The following is a 12,528-nucleotide window of genomic DNA, read 5'->3' as shown; positions in this document are numbered from 1 at the left end:
CCACTTTGGTGGCAGAGGGGATGTCCCCCCCCTTTTGTTTCCATCTCCTCAGGGCCTCTCCAGAAGCATCCTTGGGAAAGGTAGTTCCCAGAGGAACAGACAACCTAAATGCAAGGGGGTGAGGTGGAGAGTTTTTGGGGGTGAGGCCCAAGGTTGTAGGACAAGGGTGGCCAAACGGTGGCTCAGGATCCACATGTGGCTCTTCCACCCATACTGTGTGGCTCTTGGGCAGCTTGGAGAAGGCATTTGTCTCTTTAAATCACTTCTCCAAGCCAAGCCATCTGGTGGCTTGGAGAATGCATTTTAAGTTAGTTTCTTTCCACGTTTCCCTTCATCCTTCCTCCCCCATCTGTTTCCCTCCCTCCCTTCCTTCCCATCTCTCAGCTCTCAAACATTTGACTTTGATGTCTTGCAGCTCTCAAACATTTGACTTTGATGTCTTGCCCCTCTCAAACATCTGGCATTGATTCTGTGCGGCTCTTACATTGAGCAAGTTTGGCCACCTCTGTTGTAGGAGCTTCTTCATATAATCAATTATACCTAGCATTCCAGATGTTGATTTAGGACTGCTACCCCTCCATAGGAAAAGAAGGGCAGGAAAGCCAAATTTGGGAAGGAAGCCTTTTGAATCAACCTTTGAATGTCACCTTCATCCATCTTTGCTCTTTGATTGGTCGACAGTGTCCTACTCTTGTTTCCTTTGTGACATCACAGCCTTGATCTCACAGGGCCAACGGGAACATCAGCTGGGGCTTTTGAAGTGGGACAAACATGTATTAGGGTTGTCTTCCTCTTCTCCGATGTCTGGGTGACTGCCCCAGGGTTAAAAACATGTTCCTTGCCTGAGTGAACTGGTAGACAATTTCCAAGGGACGGGGAAGAGCCATGATCCAACCTTATTGTCTAGATGGAGTGATTGAGAGGCTTTCAGGTAAGCAAGGAACAAGAGCGGTTTCCATGTGTTTCGCCACAGTGGATATTTTGTGTGTGATGTTAGGGAAAGGATGTGGTGGGGAAGGAATCGACGAGAGCAGGATTAATAAAACGTCAGGCCGGCAGCTCATGATAAATGGAACTCATTTATGTACTACTGGAACTGCAAATGTTCCTTTCTCTCTTTTTGTATCCCCTGCCATAGATGGTTATCAAAGACATTAAAAAGCTATTTTAAGTCAGGGGGGCACCCTGTCCAAGGAGGGCAACCAAGATGAGGGGGTTGCAGCACCTTCTCCATGAGGAAAGACTGAAGAGTCTGAGACTTTTCGGGTGGTTTCACACTAGAGATTTGACCCGACCTAGGAACGCCTCCTGTTCGATTCAAAGGTGCACGGTCACACAAGCACCTCTGCCCTCCAAGACCAGCCCAATCCCAGCCCGTCCTCAGACACCTCCTAAAGTAAAGGTCAAGGTAGTCCCCTGTGCAAGCACCAGTCGTTTTCGACTCTGGGGTGACATTGCTTTCACAGCGTTTTCACGGCAGACTTTTTACGGGGTAGTTTGCCATTGCCTTCCCCAGTTATCTACACTTTCCCCCCAGCAAGCTGGGTACTCATTTTACTGACCTCGGAAGGATGGGAAGCTGAGTCAACCTGGAGCCGGCTACCTGAACCAGTTTTCGCTGGGATCGAACTCAGATCGTGAGCAGAGGGCTCCGACTCCAGTACTGCAGCTTTACCACACTGCGCCACAGGGTTCTTTCTGTCTCCTATCCGCGTTTAAAAGCTACCTGGATTCTCCCGGTAGCATCCCCCCTGAATTGATTGTAGGTCACATAATTGGCTGCTGTCGGAATGTCCCGGCGCGACTCATGAGCGGAAGAGCTGTGTGATCACATCAAGCCGTTTCCAACACAGGGTGTTTTTTTCCCCCAAGCCCCTCTCCATGGTGCGCTTGTACGCTTCTTGGCATGAGCACACACACACGGGTCCTTCACTACCCTTCCCGCAGTGGAGCTGGGCTAGCAGTCTGAAGGAGGAAGCACAGACAGCTTCTGGGATGCTGCCACTTCAACAGCGGCCATCTGATCTCCCTAAAACCGACCTGTCCGAATCGGGTTTTTCTGCCTCGGGATACTGTCGCGTCCCAGTCTGAAACCACCCTTCCATTGAGAGAAGAGATGGTTAAGGGTGGGGGGGGGGACATGATAGAGCAGGGACGGCCAAACTGTTGCTCAGGAGCCACATGTGGCCCTTTCACACATGTTGTGTGGCTCTCAAAGCCCACCCACCCCCACCCTGTTGGCCAACTTGGAGTTGGCATTTGTTTCGTTAAATTACTTCTCCAACCCAAGCCAGGCAGTGGCTTGGGAAATGCATTTAAAGTCACTTTCCCCCTCCCCTATTTTCCTTCCTTCCTTCCTTCCTTCCTTCCTTCCTTCCTTCCTTCCTTCCTTCCTTCCTTCCTTCCTTCCTTCCTTCCCTCCCTCCCTCCCTCCCTCCCTCCCTCCCTCCCTTCCTTCCTTCCTTCCTTCCTTCCTTCCTTCCTTCCTTCCTTCCTTCCTTCCTTCCCCCAAACATCTGATGTTTGTGTCTTTCAGCTCTCAAAACATCTGATGTTTATTCCATTTGGCTCTTACGTTAAGCAAGTTTGGCCACCCCTGTGATCAGGGCTTTTTTTTCTAGGAAAAGGGCCAGCAGGAACTCATTTGCATATTAGGCCATGCCCCTGACATGACCATTGTTTCACACGGAGCTTTTTTTCCCTAGAAAAAGACCAGCAGGAACTCATTTGCATGTTAGGCCACACCCCCTGGCACCAAGCCAGCCGGAACTGCGTTCCTGCTCACAAAAAGCCCTGCCTGTGATAGAGGTTTATAAAATTATGCATGGGGTGGGGAGAATTGACAGAGAAATTGTTCTCCCTCTCCCCCAAAGGCTAGAACTCAGGGCAGCCAATGAAGCTGATGGGCGGGACAATCTGATGGTTCAGGAGAGACAATCGGTAAATACTGCTTTGCACAGAGAATGATTCAAATGTGGAATTTGCTGCCAGATGATGTAGTGATGGCCGCAGGAATAAACAGCCCTAAAAGGGGATTAGATAGATTCATGGAGGATAAATCTGATCAATAGCTACTAGCTATGGTGGCTGAGGGGAACCTCCACATTCAGTGGCACTAAGCCCAAGGATCTCTAGCCAGCCCAAGCAGGCCTCACTTGCCCGGGGCTCTCCTTTCTTGGATCGGGTTGCTTTTGGCAGGTGGGGGGGGACGTATGATAATGCGTTATGCTAATGAGCTCCACCGCCTGTTTTTCTACAAAACGACCCCTGATAATGCTTATTACTCTGTGCAGACGATAACAAAATCGAGTTGGTGGTCACAACTCAAAAGAGATCATTCCTGTTTCTCAATGCACAGTTTCCAATCTGAGATTCATAACCAACTATCACTTACAGCTTATAGTTTACAAAAGTGTTGGTGCGCACCTTAATCCAATGACAGTACAATTAGCACTTCTTACAGGTAACCAAATAGGTACTGCTGTGCCCAGGAAAACAAAATATATGCAATAGTAAAGTCCTGTCGATGTAGCACATATAATGCTACATCTTCGCTGTCCTCCTTGCCCAGCCCATGTGTTACAGTCCCCTGTAAGGCCCCTGAACCCCTTGGGTGGTCTTTGGAGGAGGACGGTGGCTCCCGGGTGCGACACCACCCCCGGTGCCTCAGTACTGATTGCACTGCCCCAGAATATGGCTGGAGGGTGGTTAACTTCCCCTTTTCAGTCGCCCCTGTGCTTACTCTTCTCTCTCTGTACCATGTCTGGTGTCTTCCTCCTCGGCAGGCTTGTTGAAGACAGGTTAAGTCACCCACCCTGCTGCCAGTGTCCCCTTTAAGCTGCAGAGTCTTGTGAGCAAAAATTCTACTTTATGAGCTACTGGTATTAAAGTTGTGAGCTACTGGCATTGCAGTGGTGAGCGACTGCATAAATTAGTGTGCTCTGGGGTCATCTTTCCTGAGCTAAGACAAAATATGTGAGCTGGAGGCTAAAAATCTGTGAGCTAGCTCATGCTAACTCAGCTTAGAGGGAACACTGCCCACCGCCCTTCTCCTTCTCCAATCCCATTGGACAGTCCAAAGGAAAGGGGAGGTGTCTTCTTTCACAACTCCTGTGCTGTTAGGGTTGCCAAGTCTAATTCAAGAAATATCTATGAATTTTGGGGGTGGAGCCAGGTGTCACGTTCTCAGGGTGCAGGCAGGCAGGAGTCCAAAGCCAGTCCCAGGTCAAAGTCCAGGAAGTCAAGCAGGAGCCAAGTCACCAATGCAGAATTACAAACCGGAATCAGAAGTCAAGGTCCAAAAGTCAAAAGGTCAGAGTTCCAAGGAAATTAAGCAGGTCAGGATCAGGAAGGAGCGTGGATGCAAGCCAGAGAATAGACTTGTTGCTTCCACAAGGTTACCAGGTCCTGGGTGGGAGCTATATGGGAGTCTCAATCAGCCTGCTCCCTGGGTGGCAGTGACTCTGCTAGAACGCAGGGCTGAGAGAACTGAAGCATCGGCGTGCCTCATGTCTTCGCTCTGAAAGTTCTTTCCAGAGCCTGCTTCGAACTCTTGAGATGGGAGGAGGAGAGCTCGGAGGAGATTGATCATCAACAGCTAACACTGGTGCCTGGAGAGTGATTGATGGGCCAGCTGCTGTTTGTTCAGCTGAGGAACTGGCTGGCAACTCTTCCAAGTCTGTTAACCTTTCCGCCTCCTCCTCGTCAGGGCTCATGACACCAGGAGACATTGGGGGTGGAGCCAGAAGCAAGTTTGTGACAAGTATAATTGAACTCCAACGGGAGCACTGGCCATCACGTTTGAAGGAACGGCATGCCTTCCCTCCATTGAAAATAATGAAGGATGGGGGCAGCTTCTTTGGGGGCTCATAAAATTAGATCCCTGGTCCAATCTTTTTGAAACTTGGAGGGTCTTTTGAGGAGAGGCATTGAATGCTATGCTGCAAATTTGGTGCCTCTGCCTAAAACAATGCCCCCCCCTCAGAGCCCCAGATACCTGCAGATCAATTTTCAGTCATATTCTATTCGTATTCGGTGTCCATAGGGAATAATAGAGATAGCAGACAGTTCCCTCCCCCCCCTCCGCTTTCTGATGACCCTGATGTGGGGGAGGTCCTCCAAACCGAGGATCCCCTGTCCCCACCTTGGGATTGGCAACCGTATGTGCTGTTGAGTTTCCAAGCCTCAATGGTTTCAACTGGAAATTTCTGCCAGCTATTGAGGGGCGTTCCCAGTCATCTGCCCTTGTAACTCATGGATACCAGGTCAGATGTTCATTGGTGTAGCCAAGGCATGAGGCATGGTGTGCCAGTGGGGCCCAGTTTTAGCTTGATAGGACACGGGGTTCTGGTGGGAAGGTGAGTCTGGGGTCTGCCCAACTCCGGACACCCCTATCTTACCAAAATGGTCTGGAACTGTGGTTGCCTGGATAGGATTCAGATTTCCCAGTTAATTTCAAAATCACAAGTGATAAAATCACAAGAGTCTTTTTGGTGTAGTGGTTAAGTGTGCGAACTCTTATCTGGGAAAACCAGGTTTGATTCCCTACTCCTCCACTCGCAGCTGCTGGAATGGCCTTGGGTCAGCCATAGCTCTCGCAGAGTTGTCCTTGAAAGGGCAGCTGCTGTGAGAGCTCTCTCAGCCCCACGTACCTCACAGGGTGTCTGTTGTGGGCAAGGGGGAGGGAGGTAAAGGAGATTGTGACCACTCTGAGACTCTGAGGTTCAGGGTATCGGATGGGATATAAATCCAATATCATAATCTTCTTCTTCTTCTAAAAGCTGCCATTTTTTTATGTGTTTGCTGAGTGCAGGAGGGAGAAGAGATCAGATAATAGTTTTCCAATACCCCATTTTCTTTTCTTTTTTATTTTGCACCAGCTTTTGCTAATAATGAGTGTATTGGCGTCTTAAGATTGCATGGCACTTTGGACTAAAAGGGTGACTCTGAAATGACCATTTCCAACCAGTAACTGTGTTTTTTTCTTGTTTTAATGTCTATGCCACAGCTGCTGGAGGCGAAACGAATCAAACTCCTGGGGTGTTCAAGCAAGCAAAAGAAAAACTTTCCGTAAGTATAAAATATAATTCTGCATTATTCACTTGAGTCCACTCTGTTTTTGTGTTTTAAATATCTTTATGGTCATTTTTTAAAAAACTTCTTAGAATCCATGTGCCTTTTTTTAAAAAAAGTGTTTTCCTTTAGTTGTAGAGGATTAAAACTTCATTGCTGTTGTACAACACAAAGCTGATGTATGGGCAAATTATCCAGAGACTTCTAAATTATGGCTGTAATTTTCAAATTGTTTTATTTGAAGCATTCCCAATAAAAGGAAGTACTTATCCACCCAAAGAATAAATAACACATGGAATTCACTGCTGCAGGAAGTGGTAAGGGCTACACATATAGACAGCTTCAAGAGGGGATTGGATGAACATCTGGAGCAGAAGTCCATAAGTGGCTATTAGCCACAAGGTATAGATGGAAGTCTCTGTCTGGGGCAGTGATGCTCTATATTCTTGGTGCTTGGGGGAGGGCAGGGGGGGGGGCTTCTGAAGTCCTGACCCTACTGGTGGACCTTCTGATGGCCCCCTGGGTTTTGGACTGGACAGGCTATTGGCCTGATCCAACATGTCTTCTCTTATGTTCTAACCTCCATCACCCTGTTGCAGAACCAGTTGATTCGTTCCCTCTTTGTGAAAGAGTTTGCTCCACATTTTTATTTGGGGGGGTGTGTGTGTGTGTGTGTGTGTGAGAGAGAGAGGGGAGGGAGGTGCCCTTATTTTGCTTCCAGTTTATGATGAGGCTGAGAATTAATTCCCTCCAAAACGTCCTATCATTAATGGAAATACTTGGATTGAAAGCTGTGTCCCCAAAACCATTTTGCCTGAGTTTGCATTTGAACACGTAGTTTTTTGTGTTTCAAAACCCCTGAATGCTGTCAATCTGGACTTCCAAGTCTCCCTAGTGCCACTGAATGCAACTGCTGTATCGATAAACATAAGAGGAGTGGACAGGCAATCTTGCTGAATTATACAGGTGAATCGCAAGGCGCACATAGGGCCAACTGGTATGTTTCTTCAGGTGCCGGGGTCACATCCCACGTTTCTCTGGAGTTCCCCTGACCCTTGGCTTTTTCTGGGGTGTGGGGGTAGCATTGGAAGTACGGAGGGCTCAAAATCTCCTTCCACAAACTTGCCTGGAAACAAGCAGTTGATATCCCAGATCCAGCTCCCGGATGATAGCCACTTGGACTTCCACCCCTAACTGTCTTCTCTGTCTCCCCCTCATACATGATTGTTTCAGATAGCAATGCTAGATGTGAGTATATTCATGAAAAATATATGGTGCCTCTGCTTTAGGTCTCAACTGCCTGAAACATGTAATCCATCCATCCATCCATCCCTCCCTCCCTCCCTCCCTCCCTCCCTCCCTTCCTTCCTTCCTTCCTTCCTTCCTTCCTTCCTTCCTTCCTTCCTTCCTTCCTTCCTTCCTTCCTTCCTTCCTTCCTTCCTTCCTTCCTTCCTTCCTTCGCCTCCCTCCCTCCCTCCCTCCCTTCCTTCCTTCCTGCAAACTTCTGATGTTTGTGTCTTTCAGCTCTCAAAGCATCTGATGTTTATTCCATTTGGCTCTTACATTAAGCAAGTTTGGCCAGCCCTGTGATCAGGGCTTTTTTCTAGGAAAAAGGCCAGCAGGAACTCATTTGCATATCTGACAAGCTCAGGTTAGCCTGGGCCATCCAGGTCAAAGCAAGAGACAAACAAAGGTGGTTTCCCATTGCCTACCTCTCTACAGTGACCGTGGCCTTCCTTGATGGTCTCCCATCCAAGTACTAACCAGGGTTGACCCTGCTTAGCTTCCAATATCTGATAAATTTAAGCTAGCCTGGGCCATCCAGGTCAAGGCAAGAGACTCACAGAGGTGGTGTTCCATTGCCTGCCTCTGCATAGCAACCATGGGATTCCTTGGTGGTCTCCCATCCAAGTACGAAGCATGGCTGACTCTGCTTAGATTCTGAGATCTGATGTGATTGGGCTAGCCTGGGCCATCCAGGTCCAGGCAAGAGCTGAAGAGCTGTGGTTTTCCCATTGCCTACCTCTGCGTAACCACCCTGGCCTTCCTTGGTGGCCTCCCATCCAAGTACAAACCAGGGCCCACCCTCAGCTTCTCAGATCTGACAAGATCAGGCTAGGCTGGGCCATCCAAGTCAAGACAAGAGATGAACAGCTGTGGTTTCCCCGTTGCCTGCCTCTGCATAGCAACCGTGGGCTTCTTTGGTGGCTTCCCACCCAAGTCCTAACCAAGTCTCTGAAAAGTTGGCTGGCGAGTGCCAGAGACCAGATGCGGGACCAGAAAGGGGTCTCATGTATAATCTCCAGGGCTTTTTCTGTAGCAGGAACTCCTGTGCATATTAGGCCACACAGCCTTGATGTAGCCAATCCTCCTGGAGCTTACAGTAGACCCTGCACTAAGAGCGCTGTATGCTGTTGGAGGATTGGCTACATTGGTGTGTGTGGCCTAATATGCAAAGGAGTACAAAAAAAGCCCTGATAGTCCCTCCTTTTACATTCAGTCCCAGCTCTTGGCACTTGTTTTCTTTTGCCACTGTGTGACACAGAGACCAATTTTGCACTCACCCTACGCTGCTCTCACGTTCATCTTAGCGCGGCCTCCTTCCGATTTCCCACTGTCTGCAGCAAAGCTCGGCATTTAAGCGCAGCAAACAAAAACTGGTTTTTAGCAGTTTCTGTTTGCTGCGCTTAAACGCTGATCTTTGCTGCAGCCCAAGGGCAGATAGTGGGAAATCAGAAGGACGCCACACTGAGAAGATGAATGTGAGAGAGGTATAAGGTGAGTGCAAAATTGGTCAGAGTGTTGGAGTGGATGGTCCATTGGCCTGATCCAACATGGCTTCTTTTACATTCTTATGTGACACAGAGTGTTGCACTGGATGGGCCATTGGCCTGATCCAACATGGCTTCTCTTACGTTCTTATGTAACACAGAGTGTTGGACTGGATGGGCCATTGGCCTGATCCAACATGGTTTCTCTTATGTTCTTATGTGACACAGAGTGTTGGACTGGGTGGTCCATTGGCCTGATCCAACATGGCTTCTCTTATGTTCTTATGTGACACAGAGTGTTGTACTGGAAGGGCCATTGGCCTGATCCAACATGGCTTCTCTTATGTTCTTATGTGACACAGAGTGTTGTACTGGATGGGCCATTGGCCTGATCCAACATGGCTTCTCTTACGTTCTTATGTAACACAGAGTGTTGGACTGGATGGGCCATTGGCCTGATCCAACATGGTTTCTCTTATGTTCTTATGTGACACAGAGTGTTGGACTGGGTGGTCCATTGGCCTGATCCAACATGGCTTCTCTTATGTTCTTATGTGACACAGAGTGTTGTACTGGAAGGGTCATTGGCCTGATCCAACATGGCTTCTCTTATGTTCTTAAGCGGTGTTCCTTGGTCTGTCTCAAACCTAGACACACTAGCCATGTTTCTTAAGCCCAGTAGGCTATCGAGAGGATTTTTCATTTCTTGCCCCCCAAACAGACTTCTTGTACCATTCAAGGAAATTTCAGAAGAGCTTTCTCATGCTCGCAGCAGAGCAGCTGTTGAAAGGGGGAGCATCTTCTTAGCGTGATGTTTAATATTTATCATAAAATAGCAGCTGTATGACATGTATCACATTGTAGCACCAGTGTTCCCTCTGAGTTAGTGTGAGCTTGCTCGCAATTTTTTGGCTTCTGGCTCACACATTTTTGTCATCGCTCAGGGAAATAACGGCCCCAGAGCAAACTAAATTTATGCAGTCACTCACAACTTCAGCGCTAGTCACTCACCAAGTAGAATTTTTGCTCACAAGACTCCACAGCTTAGAGGGAAGGATGGGATATAAATGGAACTAAATAAAATAAATAAATTGTGTAGCGCGCCCCCCTCCCCTTTCATTTTCATTTTCAAACAAAGCGGATCCCTCGGAATGTTCGGTAGCATTTAGAACCAGCAGCCACTGGTCACGTTGGGGAAAAAATTAGGGTCACATCCCATCCCTTGTGGTAGGTTGCCAGATTGTGCTTAGCAACCAGTAACAGCTTCAGTGGCAGAGCCTTGAGGACCGTGGGGGTTGAATAATAGCCAATTCTAGATTGTTTACATGGGTCATTGTGTCATGGAATAGATAGAGTTATGCCGGAACATTAGGGGAGGGGAGTTTGTACAATACGTATATTAAAGGGCGTGTTGGATCCCATTTCATATCTAAAATGCCTTCTGGATGTCTAGGTGCACAGTTCTTGGTCTGGTGTAGTGAATTTGGTGTAGCGATTAAGTACGCGGACTCTTATATAGGAAACTGGGTTTGATTCCTCACTCCTTCACCCGCAGCCGCTAGAGTGCACAGACTACCTTTGTCAGGAACAATAAGACTTGGATTATCATGAAGAAAGCTAACTATTTAATTCTTCGGAAAGCCTCATGTCGAATAGCAGCCATGATGCTCAATCTTTCTTTCTGTTAGTGGAGTCACTCTATTTAAATACAAACGTAGTAACTGGTTGTTATAAATCTCTATTAACTAATCCATGTCAGAACAAACTCCCCTTTGTCATAACTTTGTTTCTGGGTTTATTGCACACTGGTAAAATCATATCGTTCCCAGCAATTCTTAGAGCTACCCTGTATTACTTCTGGGGGAATTGAATTGAATTTTTCTAAAAGCACCACTTGGCACAGCAGCGGGCACCGCCACAATGGGGGGCCTTGGCATCCTTGTCTGGTAGGCTCAGATCCTATGCACATAGTGCTCCATAAAACCCTCTTCTCCTTCCTCTCTTCTCTTGGTGTGCCTGCTGTTGGGTATAGGCAGGGCTTCTTTTGTAGCAGGAGCTCCTTTGCCTGTTAGGCCACACACCCCTGATGTAGCCAATCCTCCAAGAGCTTAAAGGGCTCTTAATGCAGGGCCTACTGTAAGCTCCAGGAGGATTGGCTACATCAGGGGGTGTGGCCTAATATGCAAAGGAGCTCCTGCTAGAATTTGACCCCTTACAAGGCTCTTTTTTGTAAGCTCTTGGAGGATTGACTACATCAGGGAGGTGTGGCCTAATATGCAAAGGAGCTCCTGCTAGAATTCCACCCCTTACAAGGCTCTTTTTTGTAAGCTCTTAGAGGATTGGCTACATCAGGGGTGTGTGGCCTAATAGGCAAAGGAGCTCCTGCTAGAATTCCACTCCTGTTTAGAACTGAAAATAATTCATTTTTAAAAACTGCATATATAAAGAAAACCTATCCTCTCCATGAACGAATTAGTATATCAGGTTCTCATTCTTTATAGTGTAACTCTGAAAGTAGTTGTAGATTTTCCAGGCTGTATAACTCTGAAATGTTTGACAGGGCTAGCAGTGTATCCCTTTAGCATTCTGAACCTTTAGTCAGTATGGAGAATACATAAGGAAGAAACAAGGGTCACTCACTTTTCAGTATTTTGGGCCTGGAAGAGAGACTGTTGCTTCATGACAGAGTGCCTGTTTACATGCTTACTTGTGTGCAGGAAAGCCCTTCTTCAGTCCCTGATACCTCCCTTTCAAGCCTCCTCAGCTGTAGAAGCCAGAAGGAGTCAAAAACAAATACTTCCCCCCAAGGCAACTCCCTGTGTTGATGAAGAACGGCCATCTTGTAAACGTGAGAAATGACCACCAGATAGGGGCCCACCGATCTCCTGAAAACAAAACCTGTCTCTAGGCTACAGAGATCAGTTCCCCTGCCTTGTGAGTCTGCTCATGGCGGCAGCCAGGCCTCAGATTCAGCAGGAGCTCACAGGAGCGCAGCTTCTGAACCTTTCTGAGGATTCCCCCTCCTCCTTCCCACCTACCTTGTCCATTGAATAGCAGGTGCAGCTGCATAACAATCCCTGGATTAGGAGAGCAGGCAGCCAGCCAACCACCAAGGGCTTTGCCACGCCCCCAGCAGCCCTCATTAACCTCTGGAGAAGCCCACACCACCCTTTCTCTACTTCTTTTGTGATTTTGGGTGGCGGTTGGCTTGCTGACCTTTTGACTGGGGGGGGGAGTTGCCCAGGAGAGCCCCAGGCGAGCGAGGTCTGCTTGAGCTGGCTGGATCTCTAGCCAACCCAAGCAGGCCTTGCTCACCCATGACTCTTTCTTGCATCAGGTTGCTTTTGGATGGGGGGAGGCTTATGCCAATGAGCTATGCTAATGAGCTCCACCACCAGTTTTCCTACAAAATGATCCCTGGTGGGGAGGAGCTTTTGTGAGTCAAGAAGAAGCGAGCAGTGACTCATGAAGGCTCATACCCTGCCACAACTTTTTAAAGGTCTTAAGGTACTACTGGACTCTTGCTCTTTGTTACTCTTGGAGAAAATGGCAGTTTTGTGAGTGTGGAGTCTATGGTATTATACCATAGATGTAGGGTTGCCAAGTCCAATTCACCTGGGCCCTTTGGGGGTGGAGCCAGGAGACTTTGGGGGTGGAGCCAGGTTGTGGCAACCATAATAGAACT

General features: G+C 48.0%; 1 protein-coding gene across 1 annotated transcript in view; it reads left to right on the top strand.

Moving 5' to 3' along the window:
• Positions 1-12,528, top strand: part of MAP2 (microtubule associated protein 2) — a 215,228-nt gene that overhangs the window by 176,934 nt on the left and 25,766 nt on the right. The window contains exon 10 of the mRNA XM_060257049.1: positions 6,008-6,069. Coding sequence (XP_060113032.1) covers positions 6,008-6,069 — 62 coding nt within the window. The remainder of the gene's footprint in view (positions 1-6,007; positions 6,070-12,528) is intronic.

The sequence above is a fragment of the Heteronotia binoei genome, chromosome 16 (assembly GCF_032191835.1).
Source record: "Heteronotia binoei isolate CCM8104 ecotype False Entrance Well chromosome 16, APGP_CSIRO_Hbin_v1, whole genome shotgun sequence".
In the NCBI taxonomy this organism is placed as follows: domain Eukaryota; kingdom Metazoa; phylum Chordata; class Lepidosauria; order Squamata; family Gekkonidae; genus Heteronotia; species Heteronotia binoei.
This window is presented reverse-complemented; position numbering and strand designations above follow the sequence as displayed.